At 36.8% G+C, this 18191-nt stretch overlaps 1 protein-coding gene across 4 annotated transcripts in view; it reads left to right on the plus strand.

Annotated features, from left to right (window-relative positions):
• The window catches only part of MAP3K2 (mitogen-activated protein kinase kinase kinase 2), a 53392-nt gene that overhangs the window by 24432 nt on the left and 10769 nt on the right, over positions 1 to 18191 (plus strand). For 3 of the 4 annotated variants that reach the window (XM_064661285.1, XM_064661283.1, XM_064661284.1), the window contains 9 exons: positions 816 to 915; positions 2805 to 2918; positions 3552 to 3651; positions 4590 to 4720; positions 6817 to 6896; positions 8789 to 8856; positions 11804 to 11899; positions 15596 to 15802; positions 16526 to 16674. In XM_064661285.1, coding sequence (XP_064517355.1) covers positions 816 to 915; positions 2805 to 2918; positions 3552 to 3651; positions 4590 to 4720; positions 6817 to 6896; positions 8789 to 8856; positions 11804 to 11899; positions 15596 to 15802; positions 16526 to 16674 — 1045 coding nt within the window. The remainder of the gene's footprint in view (positions 1 to 815; positions 916 to 2804; positions 2919 to 3551; positions 3652 to 4589; positions 4721 to 6816; positions 6897 to 8788; positions 8857 to 11803; positions 11900 to 15595; positions 15803 to 16525; positions 16675 to 18191) is intronic. The other variant, XM_064661286.1, reaches the window with a different exon arrangement.

An 18191-nucleotide genomic window follows, 5' to 3' on the forward strand; every position in this document is an offset into this window, starting at 1 on the left:
CTAGCCTCATTTCAGTGAGAAAGTTGTCCCCTAACCAGTGTAGTACTAACCGAACCACTGATGAAAGCACAGTTATCCTTTGCTAACTTTTCTGCTTCACAGAATTTGAGTGCTCTTTCTTTTTTGAATGTGAATTGGATGCACCTCAATAGCTTAATCACTTTTAAATGCTTTTTTTGTTTAATGCTGTTGTATCTCAAAAAATACAATAGTTTTCTATAGTAAAAGGGCAGTTTGGGCTAACTGGTTTGATGAGACATTGAGTTAAAAGAAAATCTGACTTGTTGACCTGCAACCGCACGATTCTTACAGGAGCACATTTGAAGCACAGTTAGTGATGGACTGGGCAGTTTGAGTGTGTAGTTCATTATGGTAAGGATGGTGACATTTAGTTACCTTCCTCAGGTAAGATAGTCTTTCAGATTTCTGAAAAAGGGAGTAATTCCTTTCTGATGTTTATGCTTGTCAGCCTGTGGTACTCCATTGTCTTAGTTTTCTGGAGTAGAAAATTTTAGAAGTTTCTAAGAATTTGTCTCTGAAATGGAGGCTTGCAAAGCATTAAGCAAGCCATATAGAAGCAAGTAAAGTAGTCATAATGAAATCTAATTCTGTGCCTGATTATCCCTTTTAACTTTTTCACTGCTTTTCTTTCTTTTCTTTTTAAAGTCTCAAAATATGGAGGACAGTGAATGAAGCATAGTCTCTTATGGTCTTTTTAGTAATAAATTTAGTTCTAAAATAGTTCTTAAGTAATGAGTTGCCAGATTTTCATAGGTAATGGACAAAAATTCTTTAAAACTTAAATTGTTTTTCAGGATCCTGCAATTACCAAGGCCTGTTAAACTTGAAGATCTTGCAGCTAAAGCTAAAGTTGCTTTTGGACAGACTATGGATTTACATTACAGCAATAATGAGGTAATATTCTGTGTCCTCTAAATTCTTGCCTTGGACATTGATTGTTTTGAGGCTGAAATTTGCTCTCATAAGTAGTGGGAACCACTCCTGTGACAAAACTTACTCCTGTGACAAACTCCTGGGTTTCTAGTATGTGTGTGTGTGTTTTCTCAAATATGTAAGTCTTGTCCAAATTAGGATAGGCACGAGATACGTGAAATGTTTCATGAGTATCGTAATGAATTATATCTCAGACTTGGTTAGGAATGAGTAAATTGTCTTCCTGATCTGCCACAGTTCTGTTACAAGTCTTTACTTTTTTGAACTTTGTTGTGTTTGTAAATTTGAAGTAACATTTATCCTTTCTTCAGCGTGCTTGTAACAAACGTGGATAGAGCCTTCCTAAATCTTCGTTCGCGAAGCCCAGCCATGATATCCTTTCTTATAAACTCTTTTCTTTAAGGATTAATCTTGTTAGGCAACTGCTAGAATGCTGCATTTAGTTACTGTTTAGATTGGAGGAATACGCTTAGCTCTTGCTCCTCCTAAAGTGGCTGGTTCCCAAAGATATTTTGGAAACAGTGCCAGCACTGTCAAACCACTTATGCTTGATCAATATTACTTCTAGCTTTCCTTTAGAAGCAGGGGTGGAATTATAGCAAATATATTTACAGATGCAGGATCCATTCTCGTGAGTTACTTCTGGGTTTTGCCTTGAGTCAGCAAAGTTCATAAAGGATTATTCGTGTGGTTATGTACAACATAATTGCTGTATCTAATCTGCATCTTTGCAGAAGAAAGTGCCAGTAATTGCTGTTTGTTGGTAAAATTATCAGACACTTCTGTGAAACTGATCCTCAAAATGAAGAATTCCAACAGAAGGCTTTTGGAGATTAGGAAGGTCAAAAGTGATGGCCCTTCATAATGCTTTAGCCTCAGCTCCTTCCACTGATAGATTCATAGGCATTTGAGTAGGTTTTCTGCTTGTCAACTTCAGCACTAGTTGGCAAATCATCCCATCACCTTTCAGAAATGGGATGGTGATAACATGTCATTAGGATTAAAACTGCAATTTAACAAATGTACAAACTCTTCATTTTATCAAGACCCATTTCTTTTTGTATAAAACGACTGTATTTTGCCTGGTGATGTATTTAAGCATTACTGACTGATGCTCTTAAAAGTAGAATAGATTTAAAAATCTATATTGTGTTGTTCCTTTGTTACAAGTAGAAGTTGTAATGTACACTCCTAAAACACAAGCTCGATCTTACGCGTTATAGAATTCAGATCTCAATAGCACTTTAGTGGCATAACATTTTCTGTTCTAAAGACACACGTGTGCTAAGTTAATTCTAATTAGTTAGATCCAAGTAAGATTCTAGTGAGGACTAGAGTTGTTGCATGTGGATCACATCTTCCTTAAGGAAGTAAGGATACGCTTCCTTGACAAATTTTGTTTTTCAATGGAGAAATTCTGTTAGTGATGCAATTTCAAACAAGTATAGTTGTAATATTTGAGATACAAAAGTCTGCTTTATGCTCTGTAAAATAAGTCTTCTGTTCATCTTACAGACTTGTGGTAATTTAGGCAATGGTAAACACATTGACCCTGTTGCACCTTTTTCTCTGAAACTTGTAGGATATTCAGTTGCATATATGCAAAATGGCTGCTCTTTGGTTGTGAAGACTTGTTCCACCTGCTGTAAATAGTGAAGGCATCTGAAGGAAGAGTTAAGGTTGAACTTTAGACATTTTGATGCTAACTTGAGGGATCATTTAATAAATTTTATTTTCAAGTTGTTTGGTATGAATGAAAAGATTCCCTTTATTTGTTTCTCTGCACTTGACTTTCTCATTTTTTCTTGTGTCCTGTTTAAGACTTTTTTTTTCCCCTCCCTTTTTTGTAGCTTGTAATTCCATTAACCACACAGGATGACCTGGACAAAGCTGTTGAACTGCTTGACCGTAGTGTACATATGAAGAGTCTCAAGATATTGCTTGTAATACATGGAAATACACAGGTATGAATTGACATGCTAAATGTCTTTTTCCTGAGTTTTCATATTGAAGTATTATTTGTATCTTTTCTTAAAGATGGCATTTTTCCAATTGAAAATAATACTGATTGCTTCTTGATTTCAGTTTAAACTTCCATTAGCATTTTGTATTTACTCAGTTTTAACTCTTTCTTAGATCCTTCTCTTTGTTTGTCTTCCCAACAGTGGTAAAGTGTTCCTTAGTAGGATGATAAAGTGATACAGATTTGAAAAGCACATAAAATTTAAGTAACAGTAGTTATTTGAAATTGTTCTTTAAGTCACAAGTTGGTGGGCACTCCTTTGTGGGAAGTTCAGTGTTTGTTGTAGCAAAGACTAGTGGACTATAGACTAAATGCTTGAGGTGTTTTGGTATTATCTAACAAACCATGGCATTGATATTCATAGGATTTGTGTACTGGTACATATTGAAAATTATTTTTAAAGAGTAAGAATGAGCTACTAAAATAGATGGATTGTGATATAAATTGGCAAACTGCTTTTTTGACTGCTCAAAAAAAGGAATGTACTGCACAAAGCCTGTAAAGTTTACAAAGTATTTTCATTGTGAGGAGTATAAAGTAATAACAGCAGGTTGTAATATTTATGCATTTTCAGTCACCCAGTGTAAATAATATGGAACCCTTGCCCTCACTGGAAGATTTAGATAATACAGTGTTCGGTGTGACAGAAAGGAAAAGGCGACTGTCTGTAATAGGTAAGGTGAATATTTCAATAGCTTTAATTGTAAAAGCTTTTCTATTGTAGTATTCTCTTCATGAGGATTTTACTCTCAACACAGTGTTTGAATTTCTCATGCTCATCAATGACTCTACTGTAGAGTTTGCACTTGGGGGAGTGGATTTTGAATTTTAAGTTAAAAGTGGTTTAAATATATATAATACAGAAAATTACCCCAAACTCCCAGAGGTAAATAAATGTATGTAGAATTATTTGAGGTTACTGATGGGTAACCTAAGAAGCTGATGTTAGTACTCCCCTTTATTTTCAGATACAGGAATGAGCTACTGAAAAATCTGTTTATATGGCAGTGTGTTTTCTTGCTCATTTTAGGACCCTCATATTTTTTTAATGTCTGAACATTTGTGTAAGATACTTATTTAGGCATTGAGATAACGTTTTTGCTTATTAATATTTTGAAATTGATGTGATGTTAACTTCAAAATTTAATCACAAAACTAGAGAGTTTCATGAATAATTTTCCAGACAAGTTAATTATTATGCATGTATTATGAATATATATATTCGTGTTCTTACAGACTTAATATTCTACAAAGAAAAACTGAAATTCTCAAGAGTTGGAAAGGATTAGTTGACATAGGTGGAAGGGTTTGGATTTTGATTTTGTTCAAAAGAAGAAATTTACCCAGCTAGATGTGTGAGCAAATTGTGTTTCTGTTCCTGTATAATGAAAATTCTTTTTAATGCCGTTGAGGCAACTCTGCCCCAAATTTTTCATAATTCCTGGATTGTAGATTTTAAATGCTATACTTAAGTGTTGCATTGCACAGGCATTTGGGAAATGCCCAAAGGAAGAAGTGATTCAGGCAGGCTCAGTGCCTGTGAAACTTTTGAATAAAACCCCTGGATTCTGGGTTAATGTAGAGACTCTGACTGGCCTTTTTCTTTCAAAAGGTTCTAATACTCGTGATAGGAGTTCACCTCCCCCAGGATACATTCCAGATGAGCTGCATCAGGTGGCTCGAAATGGGTCCTTCACCAGTATCAACAGTGAAGGTGAATTCATTCCAGAAAGTATGGATCAGGTAGGTGTGTGATTTATTAAAATTAAAGTTTTTGTTAGGTTGCTTTATGAAATACTGCTGAAGGTTACAGAACTGTTTGAAAGAACAGCAAAAAAAAAATGATGATAACTCTAGAAAACATGATTGGTGAGAGAAGGTTGAAATAATTGTGCTGTTTAGTTTTGTAGAACCTGGTTTTTTTCCTCTGTAAGTCTCTTCAATTTTTTAAATTTTTAAATATATTTTAAATATGCTACAAGGGCAAAGATAGTATTCGTAATTCCCATGATAGCTGAGTGAGGTAGTGATAGATATAAATAACAGCAGAAATGTCTACATTAGAAAGCACAAACCTTGTCATTATTTTAATGAGAAGGATATGTAAGAAAGAAAGTTTTACCACTTTTCCAGGTAATTAAAGGAGAATTTAAGAAAGAGTTTGGATTTGTCAGAATTATTTGGACTTAACTGATGCTTAAGAGTTGGACTTGATGATCCTCGTGGGTCCCTTCCAACTCAGAATATTTTGTGATTCTCTGTGATACTGTGTTGAGGTAGAGGCAAGGGGATGACGGTGGGCCTGGCATAAATAAGGTCTGAAATACTTTCCAGAGTCACTTGGGTTTTGTGTGAAGATCACAAATGTATGTTATTTTGTTGTTCTTACTCGCCTGCATTACTAGTGTAGGATATCAGCACATTCAGCAAGAATAAAAATTCTGCTCTCCCAATATTAAAATTGCCCCTAAAAACAGCAGGAAAAGAAGCAGAAATGTAATGGCTCACAGCATTGGCAATGGAGAAAGATGTTTTAAGGAGGAAAGAAAAATAATGCTGCATACCCAAATCACTTCAAGTTGTTGTTGACATTGGCACTGTATTTACAAATGGCAAGAGGCAGTGGTTTTTATGAGCTGACTAAATGAGAGACAGATGATAGAATAAAAACAGAGGCAAAGGGATTGTGCAATTTGTTGCACAATTTTAATGACTGAACTGAGAATAGAGACTGAATTTCCTACTTTCTAAACCTGGGTGCTATTCTTTATCATAGCCACATGGTCAGATCCATCCCAGGTCTAGATTCATTCAGTGAAATGATTACTTTTGACTGGGGCCAAGTCATTTTTGGTCTGATCATGACTGGTCAGACAGATGATACCCAAGGCCTGGGATGTCCATTCACTCCTGAGTATTCAAGAGGTATGTAACCTGTCATGTATGCATTGCTGTGTAAGCTTTGAGCAGGTTTAAATTAATGAATTTTACTTTCCTGGAAAGCCAGGTTAGTTCAACCTTTACAGCCTCAAGGGCCAGTTTTGGGTGTTGGGAGCTCACAAATTCTGTTTGCTCCCTCCCCCCTAAGGTGCCACATCACCTTGGCGAGTGTTGGCCATACTGCCTTTGTCTGTCACAGCCTGCCCAACAAAGACAAGAAGGGAATTAGAGAGTGGAGGGCTTTGCTCTGCTCTGCTGTTGATCTGTCTGAGCACAGCTGTTAACACTGGCAGCAGACCTCACACTTGTACAGAAGAGATGATGGTTTGGATAAAAGTGGGCCGTGGGCTGCCATTTGGACCATACTGCATTAGGTTATAGAGGTAATTAATATGGCAGCAGGTGAGCTTTTCTTATCCTTTCAGGATCCACTTTTTGGCATGAGAAAAGAGGAGTAAAACTGCTGAACTTGTAGTAAATGTTCTCCTCCCGAGTACAGATTTTATAAGTGGCTGAGCTGCAGAGTGCAAACTCAATTTCTGGACAACATTTCTTTAATAAGTCCTTGATTGGTGTTCGACAAAGTGTATGCCCAGGACCTTTAAGATGCAGCACAGATCATAAAAATTGGAGGGGTAACTGCTTGATTCACAGCAAAAGACTGGTGCCCAATTCATAGAAAATAATAGATGTTACATAATATACCAAAACAAACTTCATTTTAGAAGGGAGCTTGTTTTAAGACAACAGATTAGCTTTCCACTCTGTTTTTACCAGCTCTTATCTGGTTTGGATTTTTTTTTTATTAGCTGTTTCAAAGCAGAAACCTTAAAGTATTTTAAAAAAATTTGAAAACCAGACTTGAACTTGTTGGTCTTCCTCTGTTTGTTATTTATTAGATGCTGGATCCATTGTCTTTAAGCAGTCCTGAAAACTCTGGCTCGGGAAGCTGTCCCTCACTTGACAGCCCATTAGATGGGTAAAAATTATTTACATTCATTATTTAGCTTTATTAGATTGTATAATTTATCAGTTGTAATGTATAACAACTCTCCAGTGACAGAGCTTCTTCCAGAAATTCCTCTCTAAGTTACAGAACATTTATAAAAGCTTATTCAAACTTAATTGCTTACTAATACTTGGAAAATACAGTAGCTTCGTTTTTTTTTTAAATAATTTGTGTTTGAAACAAAAAAAAAATTAGACTTCAGATCCTACAAAAATGCACTGAAGATTTTTGGTAGATGTTGCCAGGTTTTACATATGTGTGAAGTATATTCCCTGGTGGTGAGCCACTCCATTAAATTTACAGTTCTAAGGCACTGGCATATGAAGCAGGTTTTCCTTTGCCAAGGCAGAGGGTACCCACTTCAAGAAGATGGTCGAATCATTTAAAGACTCAACAAATAATCCTGTCCTTTTCTTGGTGATTACTGTCCATTCCTCTCCCTTTGTTCCCATTGCAGGCTTTCCACTTATTTTCCTTTGTTAAAGCCCATCATTTAGCAAGAGGCAGCATGTACTGGGGAAGGTCTGTAGGTCTGTTTGGGATGACCTCTGAGGAGATTCATGTTTTGAGAGGGTCACTGTCCACCAGTGAAGCCAAGCAGAACATACTCCTGTTTGGCTTATGGTTGGTCAGAAAAAGAACCTTGGGTGTAATGTTGTGCAGATTGGCTACTTGTTTATTTGGAACTGCTATACACATAGTGCTATTTTATTTTATTGGTAAAAAGATAAAGAATTGGAAATCACTGCTTGTGGCAATTAAATAAGAGCTATAATATTCCATAGTACCGTCTCACATGAGATGATGTGATTTGAGAACACAAATACATTTGGTCTAACATATACATTTTTGAGTTGAATAATGAGTCTTCATTTCACAAGCAAGAAGACAGTAGACGTGAAAAGTATTTTGTGGTTGTAGTGTGATAGGTTATACATACCTAATGTTTAATGTAGCTCCATAGAATAGAAATTCTACCAAATTGCCAAATTTTTAGGGTTTTTTGTGGGGTAGGGGTAAGTGGAAGAAGGGGAAATAAAGCAATCTTAATACAACTCATATTTCTTCTTCAAAACTTCTTTTGGTTGTTTTTTATTTACTCAATTTGTCACCTCTACTTAGTTTGTTTTCCTTTTTTTTTTTTCCATTGAAATATTTCCTACAAAGATGTAGGTTTTGTGTCTCCATTTAGCTTCTGTTACCCATTAGAGAAATTCTTACCAGAAAAAGGAGGACATTGTTTTGGTATGTTTATGGAAATATACTGTAATCGATTGCTCTGACTGGCAATCCCATCCATTCCTTTTGGTGGCTGGGAGTTACATACCAACTGTAGGTAAGAAACAATGTGATCATATAAGAACCAAAAATTCTTCATCATTCTATAACTTAACAAAATCACTTTCTTAATCCTATGACTTTCATGGAGAGAAGAGGAAATGCTTTTCCTCATCAAAAGGTTCTAAAATTTCTTTGGTTAAATTCCCCCAAGAGTTTTTGTAGGCTGTATAACAGATTTTGCCAGTCTGTAAACCTTTGTGTTTAGCCATAAAGATGTTAAACATAACAGTGTTCCTTTGTGGCTTTACCTGTGATAATTCATGTTTTTACTAATATTATTGCTCATTAACAGTCTGTTGCTTTCTTACTATGTTAAACTCAATAAGCTTTTCCATTGTTACTGATCTTCCATTGTTACTAGATCTGAGTTTCAGAATTGAGTTCCACCCAGTTAAACTGGTGCAGCAACTTGTTTAGCAGTAGCTTTTCATCAGTTATAAAGAATTATGAGACAGTAAGATTAAATGTTGAAGTAGTAGATTAACAGCAGTTTTTAGGTTCTGTATGTTTTACTCTTCCAGGGACAACTATCCTAAATCTCGGATGCCAAGAGCGCAGAGCTATCCAGATAATCATCAGGAATTCTCAGGTAGGTACAAATCTCTGGACATACTAGCTTTCCAGAACTGTTCCTCTTGCAGCAAATAATAAGGCTAAGAAGGTACATTCACATTGAGAGCTATTGTATTACACAAAATTAGTATGGTAGGAGAAGGCAAAGCAACAAAATCCAATCCAAATAAACACAGTAAAAGAGTTTTCTAAACATTTCTAAATGTTTTCTTCCGTATTATTGTGTGTGACACCACTGTTAGTGTTCATAGTGTAACTGTCTGCTTCTGTGAAAAGAACAAACATTGCAGTGCATAGGGGCACACAACAGTTAGTTAAACTGGACTGTAACGTCCATCTCTAAGTTGATGTATAACTGTGGTTAATTTATTTCATTTTGGGATGCTGTGGTTTAACCCCAGCAGTTAAGCCCCACACAGCCGCCTGCTCACTCCCCTGCATGGGACTGGGGAGAGAATCAAAGGGTTAAAGTAAGAAAACTCATGAATTAAGATAAAGACAGTTGAACAGGTAAAGCAAAGCTGCACACACAACCAGAAGGAAACAAGGAATTCATTCACCACTTCCCATCAACAGGCAAGTGTTCAGCCATTTCCAGGAAAGCCATTTCCATTTCTATCACACCTACCGGTTACCTGGGAAGACAAACACCATCACTCCGAATGTCTTCCCTTCCTCCTTCTTTCTCCCAGCTTTTATTGCACAGCACAACCTCAGGCAGTATGGGATGAATATCCCTTGAGTCATATGGGGCCAGCTGTCTTGGATGTGTCCTTCCCAACTTCTTGTGCCCACCAGCCTACTCTACCAGCTGGCAGGGCAGTGTGTGAAACAAAAAAATGCCTTGATTATGTGCAAATGTGCTTCAGCAATAACTAAAATATCCCTATGTTATCAACCGTGTTTTGATCACAGATCCAAAACATAGTACCATAGGAGCCACTCTGAAGAAAATTAACTCTTTCCCAGCCGAAACCAGTATGTGGGGCCTTCATTTTCTCCTATGTGAAATAATGATCACTTTGAAATGCTCATGACTTCTGTAATTGAAAGCACTGCAAAGTGAAAGGATGAAGGAGAACTGTGTGCTGTGCCTATAAATTAATCATCAACACTAATGTTTTTTTCATACCATACTCTGGCTTGAATCCAAGTTGTTGTGCGGGATTCAGGCTATGAAGTGCAGTGGGTAACCTTGAAAGTGCTCTGAAGTGTCTGTCATGGTCATGCCTCACTACAGAATTTTGCTGTTGAACAATAGTTAGTTGCCAGTAAATCAAAGGGGGTTTGTGTTTTTTCGGTCTATTACATACTTTTAAGGCTTCTTTTTATTTTGTTTGTGAAGCTTTATCTAGGTAATTGTGCAGTGGTGAGTTTTTTCTTTTAAGGATTCTAGAGTGCTTAACAGATTGCACCACTTTTAAATAAAAATGTATAAGAAACATTTAGGTGGCAGAGATAAATACCAAAAAAGTTGGAAATGTCAGAAATTAGTTTGCCTTTCATGTAATCTTAATCTAGTTTGCTTGTGTTTATTTGGGTTACTTTTCTAATAGGATGATCTTGCAATTTCTTTTTTTCTATGAGTTTATTGTTTTTTTCCTTTGGGATGCTCTGGTATGTTAACAGTGGGATAGATAGCAATCATTAATTCCATATTCAGTATTTATTCCCATGATTTGATGTGTAACAAAAGCAGAAAAAAATATCCATCTGGCCTAGTTTTTCCTCCTGCCACAACCAGTACCAGGCTTCTGCAGAGGAGCATGTAGTATTCCTCCCTCAGAATATATTCCTAGTCATGTATAGCTCTAGGGTTCTGCAGATGCAAGATGTTCTTCTGTGATTTGCTGGATCTTTTTCCTTTCACAAATTTTTCTTGTCTCTATTTCAACTTGTATAAATGTTTTCAACATCAACAGTCTGTCGCAACAAGAAGTTGTGCAATTTATTGTATTTTAGGAAGAAGTATGCACTTCATGATTCTGGTTTTTTGGAGGGTTTTCTTTTGTTAGATTTTTTTTTGGGGGGGGGTTGTTTTGTTTTGGGTTTTTTATGGACCTCTGTCTCCCTTTGAGCTGTTGCTTTTCTAGTATATGGAGGCCTACATTCCTTATGGAGGAGTAGACCAAAACTTTGTTCAGTGTATCTTATTGATTTACAGCTTTTAATTTGCTTCCTAGCCAATACAGAGTTCAGCTGCTCCTTACTGGAAGTCTCTATCATGAACCTTTATATAAACCTACATTTAATTTCATCTGTATAAACCTACATTTAATTTCATCAGCTGCTTTAACATCCAGTCACGTAGACTCTTAAGGGCCTTCTCTAATTCTTTAGTTGGCTTTATTTCTCAGAATGATTTTGTCGCCTCACTATTCATTATTCTGTACAGAGAATTCATGCATAATTAAACTGCATGAGTTTTAACCCAGATTCCTGTCAAGCTGTTGACCGTTTCCTCCCTTCTTATGTACTTATCTTCTAACCAATTATTTATGCATGAGGGACTTTTTCCTTTATCTTATGAATACTTTTCTCCTTCAATACTTTTTAAAATCGGACCTTTTGATTGTAGTTCAGTAATTCAAGCTCTCTTGACTCATTCACTAACTTTTCATATTTATGCATCTTTAAATTATATTCTTTAGAGCAGTTTTTCCTCTAGAAACTACTTTTAAAACTGGAGTAATTAGGCCTGCTGTAGTCCTCTGACTTTCTTTTAAGCAAATCTCTTGAGCTGTTGAATTCTTGATCCTTGGAACTTTTGACTGAACGTCCTTTTGGTTCTTTTGGGTTGACAGATTTGTGGCTTTTGTTCTATAATCTGGTTTTACTCTGATGCTTCAACTGAAGCATATCCTCTGATATGTTCCCCCATGTTTAAGTTTATAATGCCAAAAAGTGATTAATGTAATATGCTCTTGTCACATTTTAAATTTTTTAATCTTTTTATTTTCTAGTAGAGTATGATATCCCAATATTTGAGAAATTTGGAAAGGGGGGGACTTATCCCCGAAGATACCATATTTCATATCATCAACAAGACTACAATGATGGTAAGTGTGAATACTGCAGCAGTTTAATTAATCTGTTTTTCTCTTCCTAAAACATGAATTAAAAAAATTAGTTTGTAAAAATCTTAATGAATGAAAGTATTGGAGAAATTGAAACCTTACATTCTTTCCCCAAACTCACTTGCTAAACTTCTAATGATTGATAGAGCTGCTGAGCAGTTTTACATCTGGTAAAGTTATGGATTACAGAATTCCTGACTCATATGCACAGCTGTATAAATGTTGTCTATCTTCGTCCATGCACGAGTCATCCAGTATAAGCTTTTGACCTTTGTGACTCTTTTCTATCTAAAGTAGATATGTGAGTTTGTCAATTTTTGTTCTGCTTTAAGGAATCTCAAACACGGTGGAATTGCTGTTAGGAGTTTCTTAGATTAAAAGAATAAATAAAATTGAAGAGCAGTGATTTAAACCAAGAATTAGCAAGTAGCTGATGAAATCAATTGTTGGAATGCAAGGCAGCACCTGCTGATGTAGCCACAAGACTGGTTTGAACAGTAATAACATTAATACAAATTTACACATTAAATTTCCAAAGGAAGGAAAGAGAAGCAGCTGAAGGATTTTCAGAATTCTGGGTGTGTCGAGCAGTAGTTGAGAAGTGTTAAGAAGAAATTTCTCCCAAGACCAGATAGCTTCATTTGCAGTGTGGAATGAGCACAGCAATAAATGGAATTATGTTACAGAAATCAGAGAAATATCAAATTGAAGGACTGTGAAGCAGTTTCAGTCCAGTCCCTTGCTCTAAGGCAAGATTAAAGAGACAAAGATCTGTCACACTGACTTTTAAGTAAACTCTAAATTGACTTCAACACAAGAGATACTCACTTTCTTTATGTAACCAACTTCAAGATAGCTTATCTTATAACTTACCTTTCTCTGTCTTCTAAGCCATTTTCCTGCAAATGAAACTAGTAACTGGTTAACATATCTTAACACTGTTAAAAATTGGTCACTGACCATATTATAACACTACATCACACACACATCTATTTTCTCTTAGTTTTCTTCTTCTACTCTAGCTGAGGCTTTTCTCATGGCCACCTTATGTATAACATGATATAACCAGAACTCAGTAGGTAGCAGTCACATTAATGTATTGCAGAATGACACTTTTTTCCTAGTCCCCTTTCTGACTGCTGCTCAGTCTGTGGTCTGTTATAGTTCCTATATCCTTTTTTACATTACTTTTAGCCAACCAATTATTATACACTTTGTAATTTCTGTATTAGATTTCTCTTTAACTATATATGTTGTACTTCCTTACTGAATTTCATTTTGTTGATTTCGGAATCATCTCCAACTTCCAATACCATTGTCAATTCTAATTTTTATCTTTAAATGGGCTTTCAGCTACATTTAACATGATGTCATCTGCAATATTTCAGTATATTATGCTCCATCATATGTACATCATCAGTTAAAACAGTGTATGGAAGTGTATTGAAGGTAAACTGCTCTGGATGTCCACTGAAATTATCTTCCCCTTTCATGAGAAATCAATGATAACTGCTCTGAATCTGTCTCTCGTATAATCTATGTACTAAGTTGGTCTGTGCAACACTTTATTAGTTGGCTTATGAAAATGTCCTGTTGAAATAGGAAAATTAAATTAGCTACATTTGACAAACCAATTATGACTGGTTTATCACCTTTTTGTCTTCTGAATGGTGAATAAAACTGCTTAATGACTTGTTTGCATATCTTTCTTGGAATTTAAATTGTCCAGACTAGTATAGAAGTCTGAGTCTACTATTTCAAAGATATTTTCTCTGCTTTCTTCAGTTCTCTGGTGTCGTGGTTTGAGACCCCCAAAAATCCAATTTCTAAGCCCTCTACACTTTGCCTCAATGTGAGAGGGGATTTCAGACATAACACATCTACTAGCATGAGGAAAATCATATCAAGATTTATTACTAACACAATAAATACTATAGAAACTAAAAAGCAAATAAATACACAGTATTAATACAATCTCTACCATCCCTGGGGTCCTTCCACATCAATCCAGAAGAAGAACCTTCAGGACGATAGCTAAAGTCTCTCTCTCATTGAGGTATCAAGGAAGGGGTCTTCTTTACCCCCATCAGCTGCTTGGCCTCTGCTGAGGTCTCCTCCTGGACTACAAGGGAACACTTGTTTTACCAGGTCTGCATCACGAATTACAGGGAGCCAGCTTCTGAGTCCTTTCTCCCTGTTTCGTGAAGGTTCCTCACAGAGAGTATGATGTCCACTTTTCCTCTCCCGGCTGCAGGGTTCTCTGGGTTTTGCTCAGTCTTTTATACCCCAAATAGTTTTCACCAAAAGTCCTTGCCCAGAAAAAGCCTGCTTGGTTTGGCTTCTCTCTGTTTCAGCTGCAGCTTCAGTTCGACTTCACGTGGCAAGGGAAGGCATTCCTCCCCCCCGCATTCCTCCTTCGTTTTTTTCGCTGCTCTTGTCCAAACCTCGAGTAGAGCACCTCCAAGCCCCTCGGACCGTCTCTGGCTCGGCTCCAATGCCGTGCCTGCCTGCCAGGGGGGGGCTAGCTCCAACCCCAGCTGGCCTCTCAAGCCTGTACCATTGTCTCTCCAGGGCAGTGGGGGGGAGAAACCCCTAGCCTTTTGGCCACAGCACCTGAACCAGTTTTAATACTGTCCCAGGCTCCCTGGAATCTGGCCAGGGGTGGGGAAAGAGGGCGCCCTGTAAGGGGCCTGCAGGCCTCTCTCTCCTCTCACCTCATGGCTCCGAATCTCTCTCTCTCTCGCTGCCCGCAACTTCCTCCAGCTGTTGTAATATGCTTATTTCACAGGGGCGAAATAAGCTCCGATTGGTCCCTCATCGGAAACTCACCTGGGATCAACCAGGTCCAGCTCTGCGCCCCCTCCTTCCCCCAGGACATCCCAGATGTCCTCAAACCAGGACATCTGGGAACTCCTCCTCCAGTGTAATACCTAATGAATCAAAGACTCCATCAGCTATTGCTGAGTTCTGTAGGATGAAACTTCATCAGCTGATGCTGTCCTAAAAATAGTTGTGTTATCTAAATAGATTAACATAAATTGCATTAGCCATCTAATTGTAATTAACGTTTTGAAGATCAGTGCCCTTTTTTTTTTAATTCTATTGCTGCAACCACCTCCAAATTTGACATTGCTTGTGTTTTATTTTCTTTTTGTGTCTTTGTTTTTGGTTTGGTTTTTTTTCTTTTGTTTTGTGCTCTTCCTATTGATTGCATGTGTTCGTCTTTCTCTGCGTTCAGTTCTTATTGGTTTGCAGAACGAAGATGCCAGCTTGGGCACATGGGACTGTAAACTTGTATCTCATTCTCCTTTTTATCAGAAATTTGATATTTGCACATTAATAGAGCAATAAAAGCAGAGGCAGGGTGTTTTCCTTTCTCCTCTTACAGCCCTCCAGGTTTCTGAAGCATTTCAGAACAGTTCCAGAAGTTGATCCTAATTTTGGTCACTTAAACATAAGGTTTTGATTCAGTCTAATCCTTATATACATCTGTGATGAATGTTTGTTTCCTTCTAGGTGGAAAGTTAAATCAGCAAATTTCATGATCACTGTGTCCTATTATATGCTGTGGCAGATTTGAACTAGATAGTGTAGAATTCATAAATTATTTGCATACACAGATTGCTTAGCACTATTTTTTTGTAGAGTAACATTAGCGTTCTTTGTATATCATTGAAGGTCGTAAAACTTTTCCAAGAGCCAGAAGGACTCAGGGGAACAGCTTCCGATCGCCAGTTAGTTTCAGTCCCACTGATCACTCGCTGAGCACGAGTAGCGGAAGCAGCGTCTTTACACCGGAATACGAAGATAACCGGATGAGGAGGAGGGGGAGCGACATAGACAATCCTACCCTGACAGTCATGGACATCAGCCCACCCAGTCGCTGTAAGTGAAGGCATTTTGTGAACTCTTACCTTATAGGTGTACTGTGTCAAAACTAAGCATGTCACCAAAATACAGGCAATTGAGTAATGTGGTTTTATCTCTCTAAATAGGAAAAATTCAGGACTTAATCCTCATCGGTATTTTCACAGCTTACTGTGCCAACCTTCATATAGATTTTCATATGGAATTTACATCTGTGATAACAAAATATTGTAAAAATAGTTTGGATGATTTATTAGACTCCTGAGGACCTGAGAGGGTTTTGTAGGTTGCAGTTACTATTTATTTTTGGATATGTTGGTCAAGTTTTCTGTTAAACTGTAGACCATAAGTGGTACTATTTCATACCTGTGGTAGCACATCAGGAGCAAGTATACTTTGTGATGACTTCAATAGCTGGTACATTTTAATCATGCCTTGATTTTTAACAAAAAGTTAAGTTTGTTTAATGTGCTTTTTCTCTTTTTCAGATTAGCTGTTGCTTATTTTAAGTATGTTTATCTCTACCACAAATTATTTTGTGAATAAATTTAAGTAGCTCATGTTTTCCATCTTACAGGAAGTTTTATTGATCTTTGTAACTTATACGGGGAGGTTTAGGGCACACAGTCTCTGTTGTTGAAAAATGTAGTCTTTTAAAAAATTATTTTCTGTGTATTCCAGTTTTTCTCAATCAGCTGAATAACAAGCTCATTTGAAAACCAAAACATATTATATTTTCAGCACCACGAGCTCCAACTAACTGGAGACTTGGTAAACTGCTGGGTCAAGGTGCATTTGGCAGAGTCTATCTGTGTTACGATGCTGATACTGGAAGAGAACTGGCTGTTAAACAAGTTCAGTTTGATCCTGATAGTCCAGAAACCAGCAAGGTGAGTGATACCAAAGGGAGACCTTGTAAAGGGCTTCTGTTGAAGTGGTGTGTTTTGGACTGGGCTGATGTTCCTTTCCTTGAATAGGATGAGCATGTTTTGAATGTGTTTTAAACCACGTACTGTGTTTTTGTGTCCTTGTTAGTAAACCTGCTTTGTTCATACCACAGATAGTTAGTCTGCTTACCTGACTTTTATGTTACATCCCATTTTTTAAGTTTCAGGCATATGCTTATGCAATGAACGTACATAACTTGATTTGGTGCAGTCTCGGTCTCTAAAATTAAACAATTTATTATGAAGTGTGCTCTGAAATGATAATTATTTATACTTACAGAAATTAGAACAAGTTCCATTTATAAACAGAAAAAGCTGTGCAAATTTAAACGTTCCTGAAAAAAATTCTTTAGGATATTTTTTTTGGCTATGAAGAAGACAGTTTGAGATTCTTATCTCTTTTTTTATCTTTTGATGGGCTTTCTGTGTTTTGATTTTTTTTGCTGTTGTTTTGGTTTTTTTGTTTTGCTTTCTTTAAGCTATGCTCATCAGGACTAGCTGCTGTTACTCACTGTATTTCTCTCTAAAGCACACAAGTTTCCTTGTCAATTTATTCTCTCTCTAAAATGGGACTTGTCCATCTTTAATTACTGGACCCTGGCGGAGAGAAACTACTTAAAAGTAGCATCCATCTTCTATTTCTTCTTTTCCCAAATCATACTTGCTGCTTTTTACAGGATGGAAAGAGAATTATTACTTTCCTGCATTAGGACTGCATTCTGCACTGTGGGGAGCAAGGCCGGGAAAACAATGGGTGTAAGCATGATTGCAGAATTGAGTGGCTGCCAGTTATAGTTGCTGCTACTAGTGATGTAGGATCAAGGAAAAAAGTCAAGAATCACTTGTGCTGTAGATTTCTAGTGTAGTTGTTGTTGCTACTTCTTTAAAATGTAACAGAACAGCTGATTATGCTTTGGAATTGTTAAATATAAAATATAGTAGTATCTGTCCTGTAGCAACAGTTTTGTGACCTCCTTTGCCATAGCATTTTGTAATACATACCTCTCTGTTAAAAAAATCTGTTTTCTTTCTAACCTCAGAAGTGTGAGGGTATCAGTCTATGATGGATAAAAATTAAGTTTTGATGAAAAACTTCGAGGTGAAATTTGGAATCTAGTCAAATCTGAATTCATGGGTTAGTGTTTTTCCAGCATCTTGCTATACAGTGCGTTTCAAAATATCTTCCTGTTTGCAAAATTTTTGCTGTTTCAGATAGCTCTGTAGAAAGCACCAGCTGTGTTAATGTTTTGCTTTGTTGTATGTCATTATTACAATCTCAAGTGGTCCTCAAAGCCATTTTTAAAGCATAGTCTATCATCCTAGAAATGCTAAGAATTAATGCTAATTATTTCACTACAAAGATTTAAGGGGATTTTTTTCCTGTGTTTTGTTTTTTTGTTGTTTTCTTTAATCCAGTTGGAGGCTTATGACATGTTGCATAATGATCACTGACGTCACAC

The sequence above is a fragment of the Pseudopipra pipra genome, chromosome 7, assembly GCF_036250125.1.
Source record: "Pseudopipra pipra isolate bDixPip1 chromosome 7, bDixPip1.hap1, whole genome shotgun sequence".
Classification (NCBI taxonomy): Eukaryota; Metazoa; Chordata; class Aves; order Passeriformes; family Pipridae; genus Pseudopipra; species Pseudopipra pipra.